General features: G+C 39.1%; 1 protein-coding gene across 1 annotated transcript in view; it reads left to right on the top strand.

The window, feature by feature from the left end:
- Positions 1-17,304, top strand: part of LDAH (lipid droplet associated hydrolase) — a 113,471-nt gene that overhangs the window by 72,651 nt on the left and 23,516 nt on the right. The window contains exon 5 of the mRNA XM_063150908.1: positions 890-1,130. Coding sequence (XP_063006978.1) covers positions 890-1,130 — 241 coding nt within the window. The remainder of the gene's footprint in view (positions 1-889; positions 1,131-17,304) is intronic.

Below are 17,304 nucleotides of genomic sequence, written 5' to 3'. Positions count from 1 at the left end.
CATGTTAGCATTGAAATATAACTATGAGTAAATGTATTAACTCACTTTCGATTAGTATGGGTGGATGTGACTTTAATTAATTTCTTTTTACTTTAAGGCCATAGTATATTATTATAAAATAAACTAATTACCACCTTCAGAATGTCTATTTCATTATAAGATATAAAAAGCAATATCTTATGCCAGCGTACCCATTGTAGTGAAGAGGCTGTATGCTTCTTGTTCTGTCCAAGTTTACCTGTATTAAGCTGCAAATTGAAAACCCTGTATGTTGCCAATTTTTAAAGTTACCATCACAGCAGCTGACATTTTTAAATTTGTTTGTTTGGTTTACTTAGAGGAAGCAGTTTACCAGGTGAAATGAAAAGCAGTGTACTTTTCCTGAGATAAAAAGCCCGCCGGGACTGAGCAGAGGGCTCCTGCCTGCTGCCCTCTGCTGGGGTTACTCCTGCCGGTGCTTCCAAAGGCCACTCTCCTCTTGAGTTCTTATCATAAAACACGATTTTGTAACTGTGTACTTGTTTGCTTCATGTTTTAAAAAACTGAATCTGGGCACATCACACACCTTTGGGGCAATGTGCCTGGAAGCTCAGTGTCACTGCGATGGAGACTCGTGTGAAGGTTGGGTGTGCATGGGCTGTGCTGCCGTGCCTGGAAGCTCAGTTTCATGCGATGGAGACTCGTGTGAAGGTTGGGTGTGCATGGGCTGTGCTGCCGTGCCTGGAAGCTCAGTTTCATGCGATGGAGACTCGTGTGAAGGTTGGGTGTGCATGGGCTGTGCTGCCGTGCCTGGAAGCTCAGTTTCATGCGATGGAGACTCGTGTGAAGGTTGGGTCTGCATGGGCTGTGCTGCCGTGCCCCTGTGACGGTGCTGTCTGTGCCCTGGCAGGTGCTGCGCTCCGTGCTGCTGTTCCCGACCATCGAGCGCATGGCTCAGTCCCCGCAGGGCAAGCTCATGACGCCCCTGCTGTGCAAGCTGCGCTACGCGCTCTACATGCCCGTGTTCCTGCTGTCCTTCCTGCCCGAGGGAGTCAAGGCCTCCCTGGTGAGGTTTGCTCTGCGGGGGATGAAGACCTGCGATGAGTCCTCAATAACAACCTCCATAAATCTCTTCAGTGTCGACTGCATTGGTGAGCACCTTTCTGTGTTAAACCACCTTTTGTATTTTTCTCATTTAGTAAATGTTGATTTAGTTTTTTAGTATTAAAGTATGAGTTTAACATACTTTAACAGCGGAGTAACAGATCTGGTCTTTTCTAAAATTAAGACCATGGGTACAGGAAAGTCTCGTATGAGTAAATTAAAAAAAATGTTAAAGGCAAAATAACAAAATATTTTCACAAAGAATATATATTTCTGACCTATACTACTGACATGATTTCTCATGTGATTAAAACACTCTTTTTACAATTTACTTTATGTGACTTACGTCTGCTTAGTTTTTGCATTTCATTCATATTGGATGGTGAATGTAAATCAGTAATCAGTTTCACAAAGAGTTCTTTGCATCTGTTTTTATTAAGCTGTTTTAGCCAGCTGTATAGACTCTGTCATCTGAATTGGAATATTGGTAAATTCAGAAAAGGACCTTCAGTCTACAAAGACTCATAGAAGTTACTTTATGCACTGAATTTCAGCACTTTTTTGGGCACAAAGAGAAAGATTAACGCTCCTCCGGTGTATATTGTACATATATTTTACACATTCTAGCAAGAGAAACAACTTTAAGAAGCAGAATAATTTCAGATATATTATGTTAAGTTTAGAATGAAAACCAGAATGTGAATTGTGCTATACTCCAGGTATTTTGGTAAGTTAACAGTTTAAAACAATTTGGAATGGAATTGACATGCTAACGCAGTAATAATAGCAAGAAGGAAGTTTTGATTGCATTAATAGTAGTAAAAACACATTCCTACATTTCCAGTTGGGCTCTGTCTTCTATCAGTTAAATTTTACTTACTAATCATCCAAACAGATGTGCCAGAGTAACTGGGATTGCAGTGAGGGGCTGTGCCTTTCATGGGTCTGTGACTCTGTGTGGGAGGCTCCCTGTAGGACTGTAGGGCTTGTGCTGCCAGCCTGGACAGCCCCACTTTTGTTGTACAGATTGGACATAATGACAGTCACTCCCTTGCAGTGCCCTGTGCCTGACAAAAGCAGACTCCTGGTTCCTAATACACATTTCTGATTGAACTCTTCTACTTTGTGGCTCGAGTTCCTATTAATTGATGACAGTTCAGTGGTGACCAAGGAGAAAGCAAGCATGCAGTCATACCTACACGAGGTATTCAAGTGTCTTCCTTTGATAGTTTTGTCTCAGAAAAAGGTATGTGGGGGTCTGTGAGGTCACATCTCCACAAGCCAGGAATCCTTCTCTGGTCCCCACAGATAAACTTGTACCTCTAAAATACAGGTTATACACAGCCAGGGTTGTATTGGAAATGGTCCTTGGCCTGTGTTAACCTCCAAAAAAGCAGGGCCAGCCATTGTTTGTATGTGTTGTTTGGCCCAGGCCACACTGCAGCCACAGGAATAATTGAGCAGAACGGATTTTGTGTTCTGCTGTTGGACGCTGACCCTCTGAGCTCTTTAGTCCCCAGGTGAATGAGCCAGGTTGATGTGTGCCTGTCAGCCTGTTGTAATTTCCTCTGTGTACCAGTGTCTGACCTGTGTCCTAGCTGTAAGGTAAATTGAGGCAAGAAACCAGGCTGAAGGCTCTTCACTCATGGGATGTGTTCTCTGGCTATGTTCAGTTTGTTGCCTGAATAAATTGTACCGGAATGAACACCCCTAGGAGCCAAAGTCTTGTAAAACTTGCATAAATAGGCCTTATTGATGCAAGTAGTTCTTTTGGGCTTGTGATAGCATCTCTCTCAAGTACAATTCCCCTTTGGTTTGCATCTTTGGAAACTGATGGTGTTTTACAGCCCAGTGACTCAGGACCACATGTGTGGATTAATAATCTCTGAGCATCCGGATATTGCCTGTTAACCTTCTCTTTTATTGTTTGAGGACAATAGAAAATGTTACCATTCAGCAAAAATTTGCTAAATCTAGCACAACAACTGAGTGTGTCTTATGAGACTGCTCATCTGTGAGTTACTAAAGCCTCTGAATTTTTGGTAGATGGTTTTCTGAACACTTCCTTTTCCTCTAATAAATTAGATATAGTTCAGAAACATTCAGCAAATGAGGTTGTTTCTTCTCTCCAGGAAGGTTGCATGTCAACTCATTAAAAATATACATATTGCCTTTGGCATGTGACTCTGTTGCATTACTGTAATTGTAATAAAAGCTGTGATTAAGGGCAGAAAAGATGGTAAAAGTTTCCTTAAATCTAATACGTCCGTTAAAACAACCCAACCTGCCAGGGATTTGTTACCACATCCAAAGCTTAGTCACAACAATGTTTTCTCTCCTCTGAAAGGAAATGAGATTTGAAAGCTTAATTAGAATAGAACTCTAAGACCAAGTGCTTCTCCCATTGACACTGAGAGTGAAAAGCTCCATTCAGTTGCTGCAGGATCAGGCCCTTGGCTGAAAGAATCAGTGAAGGAAGAATTACATTACCTATTATTGCCCCACTTCCAAATTATGTTTGTTCCTGCTTCTTATCCAAACATGTCTTTCTGTTGTTCTAACTCCATAGTTGATGATATATGGAAGCCCCAGTTGCACAGCAAGAGGAATTGTGATGACACTGTCCAGAAAGGGAACATAATGAAGTGTCTTGTCCCAAAGAGGAAACAACACAGAAGGATAAGAGACAGCAGAGACTGTAAAGAAGATGGATTGTAAGGAAGGATGGGAACATACAGTGTATAAATAATAAAAGACCTATAAGAAACAAGCAAAAGAGGCTGAAGGGCCTTTGCTTACCTGGTTTAACTTCTAGCAAAGATACCTTAGGGCAGAAAAAAGCATTATAATGAACAAACAAGCATTTGGGTACTTGTATTTGTGAACTTAGAAGATCAATAGACAGAAATATTAAACATTAGTGACCCTGACTTATCTGAAACATTGTCACTCTGTTTATTCAGGCTAGCAAAACAAGGCTACCCCTATCTACCACAGCAGTGGTGGTTCTACAAATCATGTATAGTCCTGAAGTGCTGGAATACTTTGGCACTCCAGTGCCCTGAAATTTGTAAACATTTTTTTTGTGACAGATGCCAGTAGCAGACTTACAGTGACAGTAAACCATTCTATCTACATGGAACAGGATTTATTGTCCAGCCGTTTGACTGGCAAACTTCCTCCATTTGTTTCTGTAAAATTTCCACAAAAGCACAGACATTACATAATGGGTAAACACTGCACAGCTTTTTCGAGAGGCAGGCTCACAGGTCAGAGGTTAATGTCTGGATGACAGGGAAGATACAGATAAGCACAATAGCAAGAAAAACCTCTAACTGGCCCAAATGAGGTGGGTCCTTTGTGATCTTGAACCTGTGACTTCCCTGGAGGAATCTCCCTGTTTGTTTAACCTGGTCGGGGAGCAGGGGAGCACTGCAGCCTGGGCCAGGGGGAGGTCTGCTTTGTACTGTTGGGGCAGGTTAGGAAGGAGGGGACTCAGAAGCCTGAAACAAGGCTATCAGATTCATTTAGGCTGTCACATAAGTGAAAGCTGGAAATAAGAGATGCCTAGTTAATTTAAGCATCCAACAGAAGTTGTAAAACAAATAATGAAGGTAGAACTCCAGAGTTGTGTTTCAAATTTTATCTTGTTCCAAGTGTGGAAACATTCAGATTTCATGTGGAGGGTTTAAATTTCCCTTGTTTTACAGAGGCAAAGAGGGCTATAGCAGTTTCAGGCACTCCACAGGACTGTAAAGGAAGCAAGTCCCAGCTGAGGTATTGAGGCTTGTCTCCCAGCAGTAGCTGCTTCTCCCTCTCAGATGTACAGGATGACAAAATTAAATCCCTGAGGTGCCAGAGAGTAAAAGATTTTATTGTGGGATACATTTTACACAACTATAAAATAGCATCTTTGAGATAAATTTACATCAGAGGCCAGTAATATATAAGCTTCCAGTTGCCATGAAAATGGAACAGAAGTTTTTACATTGATGACTCAAGTTATTTTAAAAGTTTATTTCCAGGAAGCCAACTGGGAGGTAGCATTCTGGGTTTGAATTACCCAGCCTCAGGAGTTATCATGGCTTGAGATCTGTTTCTATTCCAATTCTTTTTATTTATCAGAGAGATTTGAAATCTGACATTGTGGTTGGTCTTCATCTGCTCACTATGAACATCATGCAGTCTGAGCAGCTGGCTTTAAACAGGAAAGGCGAATCACACCCTGCAGTGACCGATGCGTTTTACTGATCGCAGAGGGACTCTCTCTACTAGAAACCAAAACCCAAGGGAGATAAATGTCACTCAGAATCCACTGACTGTTCTTTTTGCTTCAGATACCAGAAAACAATGTCTTCCAGGTTTTCTATGCAGCTTTTACCCTTGCTGCTAGGACAGTCAGATAATTCATACTTTGTCTGCATTAGAATTTACAGCTGCTGATTTCTAGTGAGAGTCATGGTGTTTGTTTCCTGCCTTCTTTGAAAACTCATTTTACATTTTCACCTCAATTTCCTGACAAGTAAGATGGGAAAATTTTTTGAGTTCTTTTTCTGGGACTGAAGTGCTGTGGAAATACCCATCTAACCAAAATGCTTGGGTAAGGACAGTGCATCATGTTGTGTTCATGGAACTCAGTAGCACCTCCACCTATTCTGCTTGTATTTTTCAGATATAAAAACCAGTGCTTAAGGTATTAGGTGAGCACTTGATAAAAATCTTCACATGAAATGGTGAAATAAGAGGTTTTGCCCCTGAAAAAAAAATCTTTTAAAAAGCTGTATAATTGCACAGCTAAAATTTAATTTACCTTTCCTTTTTGCTCTGCTTTCTAAATTAAAATGCAACAGAAGTTATGACCAGATTTTAATTCAGCACAGAAGGCATAGTTCTTTTGATTTTTATTTTGTTTTACTGAACAAAATAAAAAGAGCTCTGCCTTCCATGCTGAATGGAACAAAACCCATTCATTGAGGTATGCACGGCCAAGGAGGGTATGCACATTATGTACTCATCTAGGTTTTATTTTTCAAATGCTGAACCAGCATGTTTAAAAAAGAACCCAGTGTTCAAGAGAATGGATGAGCAGCAGAGCTCTACGTAGACCTGCATCTCGGGGCAGTAAGTTGATCTACTGAACCTGCCTAGCCACTAGTTTAACCTAAAAATATATATATGGATGTTAGTCATGAGCAGCTTCCCCAAACCACACTGGCCAGACAGGCTGGTGCATGCAGTGCATTTTAAAATAGAGACAGAAACTGATACTAGAAAGGATTTCAGGTAGCACCTTGCAATCTCACACCTACATCTTTACCATCCTACCGTCATAGTAGACAGGAGAATAAAAGCTTTCCCTACACTCTGGGCACTGGGTGACTGTGCAGATCTTTGAACCCAGACCAAAACATTTTCAAGTTGGTTTTCCAGGCTGATGGAAATCCAAGTCCTGGTAGTAAAAAGTGATTGCTTTATTTCTTCTGATGAATGTACGTTGTAGATAACTTCTGGCTACAATGCAGAAACCATTTCAAGGATGTTTTATATTTAAATATGTGTAGAATTTCAGACATGATGGATAGCCAGACAAAATTTCATGGTGAACAGAAATTACTGACATGGTGCATAAATTCCATCTACATAAACTAAACCATGTTACATCTGTGCAGCATAGTGCAGTATATCACAGGTGGGCAAAAACAGTGGAGCTCAGCAGGTCTCCTCTCTTCCTATGTGCATTCTTTGATGCTCAGTGGGACAGAAAGAGGTCAGAAATTATACAACAGATAGTCTCTCCCTCTTCACTAACATTTGATTAATTAGGCTTCAAGAGAAGTCTGTCCTGAAATCAGGTAACTCTACAGCCATCTCCTGAAAGATGCTTTTTGCCTCTCTGCCAGAAGGCTGCTTTGGTAGCCCAGGAGCCTGGCTCAGTGTGCAAAACCCTCTGGTCCTGCAGCATTTCTCAGCAGCCTCTTGTGTGCTGTCACAGTTGAGTCCTATCCACTTCTGACATTTTAAGTGATGATCGTAATATGTGTTTCTGCAAAGTGTTTAAGAGCGTGTTTCCTTACCTGTGGAAACACAGTAATATTTTATCACCTGCTTCGCAGGAAAAGGCGCCAAAGAATAACAGTCTTTAATATTTTCATGTTTCCTTTGCTACTGTTTATTTTCCTGTGTGATGCCTGACTAAAATGTTTGTTTAATGTAGTCGGACAACTCACCTTACCAAGGCAGCACTTAAGCTGATGGAAAAACCTCACATCTGCTCTATTCTTTCTGTGTGAATAAACTTTTCCTTATTTCAGAGTGGGATGCTCATATTAAATTACTGGAGGAAGGCAATGACTTTTATGTATTTATAGTCCTATTTATTTATTAATCTGCTTCATAATTTACCCCATTTCCAAAAGAAAGAAAGATGTTTAATGAGGACTTTTATTACTTGCAAAAGCTTTTACTTTCCTGTGAAAGCCTTATGAAAATAATAGTAATAATGTGGAAATTTCTCATTTGGTCTGTTTCTGTTAATTATTCCTCTCTTTCTTCTTGGGGGGAAAACCCAACATAAAAAACTCCCATCATAAATATTACTCATAAGGCGTGAATGTTTTGATAGTGGAGCTGCTGATCATTTCCATGAAATGTGAGGCACAGTTGGGATTTGGTTGGGGAAGAGGAGATTGTTTATTCACCCCTGGTGAGGCTTCATCCCCAGGGACACAATTTACGCCCACAAATTTACAGTGAGTCTAATGATGTGTTGCAAATGGCATGAAAAAGGAAGAGGTAACATCAACAAAGCAGAAAGGATGTTGAAAATAACTATATGCCAATGAAGTGCTACCAGCTGCAGTTGCTTTGTGTTAAACTATGCCAGACAGTTATCTGCAAATTGGCACTTTATTTTTCCTGGGCCAATACAAGCTCCCCTGAATTCAGGGGAAGGACTCCCTTCTGCAGTAGGCTCATGCCTTTTGAATGAGACCTGTCTGCCGAAACTCCCCCAAGGAGTATATGAAGTACAACTCATGGCTCTGATATAACTTGTGTTTACTGGTTAGAAATTTAGCTTGATCCATCAAACTCCTTCATCATGCAGTACCAGCAAAGCACTTAAACTCATGCTAAATCCATACCCATGGGTAAACTCTAGACATTTGTCTTGGAATAAGGTTTTTTTTTCTGAAAATGACATTTACAAAGCTGGTAATTTATTTAGTACCTGTTATTTCATGTGACTGAAGTGGACACTGGTTTGGATTTAATTCCTATGATCAGCTAAAACAATATGGCAATCCACTTTAATGCTGCTCCTTATGAAGATGTCCACCAGCACTCGGTAATTCTATAATGTGACAATACTGACAAGGAGAAAATTCCTACAGAATCTTCATGGATCTGAGAAGGAAATGCTGGCTTTTCTTAAGCAAACACAGTGGCACAAGACATTGCTTTCTGCTTAGTGCAAATGCCAGGTCTATTTAAAGCGAGCTTTAAAAGAATGCATTCTGTTTATGAAGTACAAAGTGGTATAAAGTCCACCTTTCTTATGAATCAAAGCCACTCCAGTTGTAAGAATGTTCACTTTTTTCAAAGGATAAGCAATCCAGATGTTGAATTTCATGAGGCTTCCTCAGTAAAGAATCAGCCCTAGGTCCCAGTCCAGAAGGGCACTTAAACTGACCTCCATGTAGCTACTCCCAGGCCAGACCCCTGTCTAGCAAAGCAGGGTAATCCCACAGAGCTCAGGCAGGAACCACAGGGAGAATGGAGATGCTGAATTGCTGCAGACAGTGTCCATCCTGGCCATTCTTATGGACTGAGCACCACCTACAGCAGACCCTTCTGTGTCCCTCTTGCAGACACTTTCCATAACCAAAGTCTGGACGCTGTCAGAACTCCCAGCGTCACAGCCATCTGCCACAGAATGAGAGCTTAAGCTGCAGATGAATTTTTCTACCTAAGGGACAGTTCTATCATTTGAAGATGGTGGGAGTTGTTCCAAAGTAACTTCAGGCAGGGTTAAGCCTGTGGACATTTCAGTTTTCCATCACATATGCCACTTCATCTGCACATGCTTCATCACACAAAGTAAATGAGTGTTTTTCACACTCCCCAACAAAGCATCTATTGTTTGCAAAGCACCTGGGTATAATCGTTGAATAACTTTTTATTTTTGCCTTTAGCCTCTACTCTGCTTTCTCAAACACAGCTGACTGATTTTCTTGTACAGTTCTGCTCTTCCTGCAACTGTAGTACCAAGCAGATTGGAGAAGGCCGTCCGTAACAATTGCAGCTGTTTCTGCCTCTTCATGTCCATCATGGTTATACATTAACTGCTATGTTTGCATTCTAAATTCAAGTGTAAACTTAAGCAGACCCCAGAGTCAATGTTTACATCTTGTAAACCTCTAAACATCAACATTTTATCTAATGTGTCTGTGCATGTGTGGAAGCACATGTTCCTGCATTAGTCATCCTTGATACAAAGCAGTTCCTTCTGTTTGATGTTTTAAACAATAAGTTATACGATATTTCCAAGATTGCTGTTGGCAATAATTACCGGTAGAAAATATGTTTTCCTCATAGGAAATTACAGTGCTGTTTGGTATTATTAGTTCTTACCACTGTTTTCTGACTCCTTCAGAGGAATGACAGAGATTGCTTCCTCAAGAGCAAAGGATAAACTGGAAATGAAACTAATGTTACATTTCACTGAAGAACCTTACAATAAGACAGGCAACTTACCAGGAAAAAATGCGATCAGATAGTAGTATATTTCTTGAGGTAAACTTATTTTCAAAAATTCAGTCAACTATTTGCAGGCTATTTTGATACAAACGCATCATTTAAGAGCTGTATTGCAGCATGTCAAAGTTCAGATAAACTGCACAGCAGATGAAAATCACAGACTCACAGGGAGGTTAGTTTTGGAAAGGACTTTAAAGATGATCCATGCCATGGGCAGGGACACTTTCCATTAGAAAAGGCTGCTCAAAGCCCCATCCAACCTGTCCTTGAACACTTCCAGGGATGGGGCACCCACAGCTTCCCTGGGCAACCCATTCCAGTGTCTCAGCACCCTCAGAGTAATAAATGTGTTCCTAATATGTAATCTGAACTTGCTCTCTGTTGATTTAAAGCCATTTCATCTTTTCCTATTACTCCACGCCCTTGTAAGTCCCTGTCAGCTCTTGTATAGCCCCATTAGGTACTGGAAGGTGCTATAAGGTCGCCCAGAGCCTTTGCTTCTCCAGCCTGAACAGTCCCAACTCTCATGAGAGAGTCTTTGGCCATAATCATCCCCTTGAAGTCAAATTATTTTATTCTTGTACCCTCTGCATGAAGTCCCTTGGAAGGACAAGAAAAACTGTGTGCATATCTTTAACTCAATGTTCAGCAGTAGCAATTTAGAAATAAACTGTAAAATCTGTGGAGCAGAAATGTTATTTTTCCTGATAGCCTAAGTAGCCTCTGAGATGCTGAAGCCAACTTGACTGGGACTTTTTGCACTCCCATGCAGTATAACTCTTTCTTAAATGCAAAAGAAAAGATCGAGTCAGGCACTCAGAACTCTTTCCTTTGGCTACAATTACTGGAAAATTATCAATTTAATTTTATGTTGTCCAGTTTACCTTTACAGGGGCCAGGAGTGGGAATTTCAAGTTGTCAATGTGCATATTTTAAAATATTTCTGAAGCATTTTGTAATAACAGATTATTGTGAAATTATCCTGCTGTGAGGCAGATTTGCTAAGGGAGGCATCAATTAAATGTTCTGGAAGAAAGAGACTAAGAATTTGTGGAGGTTTTGTGGAAGTCTCTTGTGTGACAGAAGAAAGCATCACTTCAGGCTTTTCCATGTCAGTATGGCCAGCACCTGACAAAAGATGTCCCCAGTCTCTGCATGGTCCTTAGCCAACACAAACAGCAGTCTGAGGTATAGCAGTAATAGAAATTAAATGGCAAATGGTGAAATAGCAGATTCATTCTGTGAAAAAAACCTGACAGTAAATGATAGTTTTGTAAGGCAGAGCATCAGAAGTGTCCTGGGAAGCTGTAGTGTCAGTATGGGAAAGGAAGATGTATGGAAACAAACTGTAGAGAGTGAGAGATTAATGACAGGGTAATGAGGTTGCTTGTTTTTCACAGGGCATAAGACTTAGCTATTAAAATCACTCTGCTTCCTCAAAAGAATATTTTCAAGTATGCACAGTGGTTGAAGCACTTTCAATCAGGCCAGTGTCATGGGAGCTTTGGCTTCCTTAGCCATGAAAAGGTGATTAACATTGAAACATTTAGTAAAGGATGCTTGATGATGAATTCAAGGGAAAAGATAAAAAAATCCCTCTGTATATCACTGTGAGCAAATTTGTGCTCATGGATGGTGTGAAATTATGGTAGAGAAAGAAAATTCATAAGGGAGAAAAGGACTACTGGAAGGTGGTAGATGTGACAGGTGATGTGCAGGTCATGTAAATTTCTAAAGCATGGAAAGTAAAATCACATTGCAAACCTTTAAAAATCATCAAAATTATTAGTTAATTGTCTTAACAGACACAGGTGGGAGAACTGACAGAGCTGGAATATCAATATGAAGGGATCTAACACTCTTGGGAAAGAGGAGCAGGGAGAAAGGAGGAGGATGGATGTGCTTGCCTTAGCATCCACATATTAAAGACAAGAGATCTGTTGAATATTACATTCACCAGAGCATGACAGATGGATTTAAGGGACTTCTAAGAAAATTTGAAGCTATCCAAAGTGCAATATGTAATATGGTTGATGGTTGTAGAGTAGGGAATCCACAACATACACTGTTCAGCTACTACTCACAGTGCATTGCTTTACCTATATATTTATATATATAAAATATATTTATATCCCTATGAAAATATATGTGTAATAGAGCAGAAAAAGAAATTGGCAGACAATATATGGCAGTTTGATACAGAAGATGATGCCTCATTTGAAGACGAGGCAGATTGGCTTCATATTTTCACAAAAGGGTAACACCTGTGCTAGAACAGAAATGCTTAGCATATTTACAACATAAAGCTCTATTCACTCAATAATCTCCTTAAAATTCTGCCATAGTCAGTGGAGAAATAGGTAACACTTGTCTAATCTGTTTTTGTCAGTACTTAAGGATGAGATGGACCATGTACTTTCATGTGACTGTGAAGAAAGAAAAATTAAGCTTGAGATACTCACATTTAATCAGGTGAATCCAATGACAGGCATAAAATAGAGTTGTTTAGACTGAACAGGAGACAAATGAAGAACACAGAAAGAGTTTTCTAGGAAAGGGCAGTAATTTAACTTACATGTCCATGGTAGATGAGGTAATATATAATGGAGTACATTGCAACAATAGTGATTCAGTTTAGATTTTATTTAATGATATGAGCAGAATTCTAGATGGGATTTCCTATGAAGATAATGAAACTTTCATCATGTGTGCTTCCTAATGACAGGACACATAAGTACCTGTTGAAAATAACATAGAACCATTGATTCATCTTAAGAAAAAGACACCAATGGAGATCCCTTCCAGCCCTGTAATGTCATACACACTGATTAAATAGACAAGAGTAGCACTGAGAATTTCAGAACCCTTAATGAGGGACAGTTTACCTTAGAAGAACCAAGCAAAACAGGTGAACAGATGCAACATAGAATGATTGAGGAAACCCTAATAAAGGTGAAGCATGCCTAATGTCCGACATTAGTTAAAAGCAAATATGAAAGTTGATAATGTGACTGAATTCTGGTATGTTTTTAGCCTTCTTCAGTTAGCATTCTCCAACTATTCAGGCTCAGTTGAATTAGCACTGCCATGCATCGTCCCCATAAGCAGTTTTGCTGGGGGAAGAATCTAATTCTGTGGAAACAAGCCATTCCCTTCCACTTGGCCTCAGGGTCCCAGAATAGTTTCTGGCTCCACTTTGTACCCTGGTGCAGATACAGCCTACATTTGTACCTGCAAAAGCAACAAGAGTTTGGTTGTTGAAAACAGACTGTGGAAGTTTGACTTCACAATTGTCAAAACAGAAGCTGGGAAGATGCATTTTGTGTTGACAGAAGGGTAAAATAGCCTAGGAAAGGCTTTTTACTAAACTGTTGATCAGTGAAGGGACAAAGGACTATCAAAACCAAGCCAATGTGGAAATGTGTGCTTTACAGCCTGGCCTTTATGGAACATTTTAGTAGATTTTTCTATAACCAGATTTTTCTATAACCACTTGATGAAGGTACAGTGAAAGGCACTATAATTTTCCAAACCATCAGGCCATGTTTGGGAGAACTATACTATGCACTGGGTTTAAGAACAAACCTGTAAGGCTCTAATGCCAATGAAGGGCAAACTAATAAAGAGCTATGCTCAGATTTCTGTGTAAGAAATGTGGGAAAACTAAGTAAATTGTAGCCACTCTTCAGTTTTTTATTTCAAGTCTAGTAGAACTGATGTTCAGTACTTGTAATAATACACTAAACAGGAATGTTGTTTTTTTAAGAAATAGTGACAAATATTGCTGAAAAATTAGCTCAAAATTGGATGAATATAAGCACCATCATACCGAGATATACTGTTGACTTACACAGGAAATAATAGCTGGAAATGAGGTCCAAAGTCCATCTTCCCTGGTCTCTCATTTCCAACAATAGTCAGAACAAAATGCTTCCAAGAAATAGGCAAAAATTCTGCATTAGAAAGGTCTGCCAGTTATTAAAGGCATTGTTCTTTGAGGTAAAGGCTTAAAGACTTGAGGCATTTGTAGTTACAGTATACAGGTCTAAATGATAGTATGTTAAGAGAATTCTAAATATTTCTTGACTTCTAGTGTCTTTGTCCTCTCTTGCTAATTTCTTGGCCCTGAGACGTTCTTACTGTATTGGGTTAATGTAAAGTTGCTTTCCTTTCACATGTTTTTCTACTTCTTAATATTCTTTTCTATTGCAAATGATTTGCAAAATATTTTTTAATAACTCAAGAGTTCTCTTCTGGGCCTGGTTGCGCATCAGGTTTGTGGCTTTTAACCAATAGTGAGCTGTCTTTCATTAAAAGACAACGTCAAACACAAGGGAGGACAGAGACCAGCTGCAAAATATTGTTTTACTGAAGAATAAATGAATTAACTGAGTGACATTCAACCTGGAAAAATAAAGCTAATGGAATACATAAGAATTTTTTTTTAAGTATGTAAAACATAGGTTCTCTATAGATAGGGAACAGAATCAAGGGAGCCAGAAGTAGTGAGTGAGTGAGCATGGCCAGGAAGGGCCATAAAACTTGTTATGCTGCAGACTCTCAGAATACCCTGCAGAAGTACTGAGAATACCCACAGCCTGCACCACAGTCACAAGGGGATCACTGATCTCTTACAAACCCCTTCAGTTCTTTATTCATTTCTTGGTGGAAAAAAGACAGTATCTTGGTATGTATGACCTTCACAAAACAGTGTAAGGTGTCTCTCCACTCTCTGTATTCATCTGCTTGAGGGCTTGGTTGATCTGAGTAGTGGCACCGGATTTGCATTTTGGAAGCATCATGAAGGCAGGGCCATGCTCTCCTTCTCCTCTGAATGTGTCCACTCTAGAAACTGTTACAGTATGTTATTCCAAGGTTGATGCTGCTGAAACTGTACTATCTGGACCTTGAAGTAAAAATCTGGCTTTGTGTTTCTCCTTGTATCCATTGCAGAGCATAGCTCCTACTAACTTATAAAACAGAACAATATTTTCATGTGTAGGACTTAATAAATTTACACCTACAGCCACAGTGTTGTTGATAGAGTCAACATAATCTAAGGCCAGCAGCAGTGGGGAAATGAAGTGAGCTCGGGTAACCCTTTGTAGTCTTATGTTTGTCTGATGAACAAGCTATTAAAGAATGTGTGTGTGCATCCATTAAGTTGTCTAGATTGGGACTATCTTCACAGCCACTCATTTTTGTTGGAAAAGGAACTATTTTGATGATTTCCTGAAAACTATTAGCCAATGAAGTTGAAAAGGATTTTTTTCCTTTGTTATTGTCCCTTGTTTCATTAGTATGGCATCTCTTTCTGTCTATTCAATCACAGTAAATTCATTTCCATAGCCCAGCAAAGAACACTGTATCATTTTAATGTAATTAATATACAGGGAAAATTATATTTATGTATAAATTATATGATTTATACATAAATAATATTTAAATAATAAAATAATACTTATGCAATTAATATACAGAGCAAACCAAACAGAATGAGCTCTAGTCACGGCACTACAACACAGCTATTTTTAAAGTAATCTAGGGCATGTATATCTCTGAAAATTTATCAGGATCAAGTCAGAAATACATAACCTTTTGTATTTTATGGATAGGTGTGCTGTGTTTAAGTAATTTTTTTCAAGAGTTCTTTCCATAAAGACATAGTTCCAGATCATCTCGAATTTTTTCAGGCAACATAGTGTGACGCCTCAGTTTTTAGTGTGAGTTCATGATTAATTTAGCCCTAATCTAACCTTTTGTTTGCAAATAAGCAGGCAAATCTTCTTTGGATATTCAATAATCAAGCAAGAATTTTAAAGACTTGAGGAAAAACACATATTTCTGTCCAAGTACAGGAAATCTCTGTATTGCTTCAAGAATCAAGTATAAAGTTTATCTGTCCTGAGTAAGAAATGTGTGCAATTTGCACAACTTCCCAAGTTCTAGCATAGATCTCTTGATATCCAGAGAGTCAGCAGACGAGAAATTAGTTTTGACTATTGTTCTAAAATCTTTAGAAAACAATGATAATAATTCTAGGCATGCATTTCTTAAAAATCAGGAAGTTTTCTATTTCACATGTGGTTTGCTTGGCTACACTGTGGCTGCATCAATGTGTTTGAAGTTTTGCTCAATAGATATAGGTATCCATCTAATGACTGGCTGCTTGAATTGGAGATTAAAGAACCCGAAGCATTGAAAAGCTTGATTGATTTCAGTCATTATTGTTTGTGAAAACTAATAATTTAGCTGAAGGATATTAAGTCCTTGCTGTGACACTTTGGGTTAAAGAGCTACCAATGATATAAAGCACTCTATTCTTTTCTGGATCCTTGATTTTAGTCCAATCAGGGTTCCTCTATCACAAAACCCCAACAAATAAATCAAACACATTTTGGCACAGTTTGTCGTCTCTGCTTAGCAAATGTATGAGACTGAACTGACACTGATCCTTAATCACCTTTAATCCATGGAGAGGGAATGATCCTACCAGGGCAGGAAAAAGGTCACTGGCAGGATCATGGGGAGAAGCTAAGTTGGCAGTAAATTTCATAAGCCTGACCTGGGAATAAATGAGGAGCTTCATTGTCAAAGTAATCTGTGTATATAAAAGATCTGCAAAAGTTGCAGCATTTTAAGGTATTTATGTGTTAAAAACACTATAAATATGGTATTTGTCTGTTTAAACTTTGATTCACTTTGAAGCTCTTAGTCCTAATTGTTTATAATAGTTAATTAACACTAGCTTTTTTTTTTTTACTAAATCTTGGTAACCTGGTTGTGAATTACAAGGGGTATCAGCAGCTTAAGATGGAATAGAACATGATAAAAACTTTGGGGTTCTACAGCTGTCACCAGGTACCTTGGCCAGTTTCTGTAGGTTTGCAATCACATTTTTTTGTTTGTTTTGTTAGAAATAAACCATATGAAGGAATATTTACAAAGGCCATGATACTGCAAAAATTCATGTTACAAGCTTCACTTTCTGTGCTTTGGATTATCCCACTGACTCATACTGACTCATCATGCATCAGTCCAGTATATGCAAAAGTACACATTTGAAGGACTGGGATTATGCCATGAAAATGAAGAACAAAGCCCACTCAAATTTGCTTTAGACTGTTAAACCAGATCAACATATTGAATAAGCAAAAAGATGTTTACAGGAAAAGCTAAAGAGCTTCTATATTTCTTTTCCTAGAAATCCTTGACTGGTTCAAAGCCAAATTGTTAGGAGCCTGTTTCCTAGATAGGAATTTAGAGTGCAGGGGCATTGGACTTTTGCCTTCCATGCAAAGGATAAGAAAAAAAAAATTTTTGTTCCTTTCTTCTAAACTCTTTTCAGGAGAGAACTGCAGTTTATGTATCCTCAGCAGGCAGGGAGATGGCTTCATAAGTCGCATCCTGGCAAGACAGGATTTAGGATTTAACTCCAGCCTTGATACTGCAAACCATCCTTGC

Source organism: Melospiza melodia, chromosome 3 (genome assembly GCF_035770615.1).
Source record: "Melospiza melodia melodia isolate bMelMel2 chromosome 3, bMelMel2.pri, whole genome shotgun sequence".
Classification (NCBI taxonomy): Eukaryota; Metazoa; Chordata; class Aves; order Passeriformes; family Passerellidae; genus Melospiza; species Melospiza melodia.
This window is presented reverse-complemented; position numbering and strand designations above follow the sequence as displayed.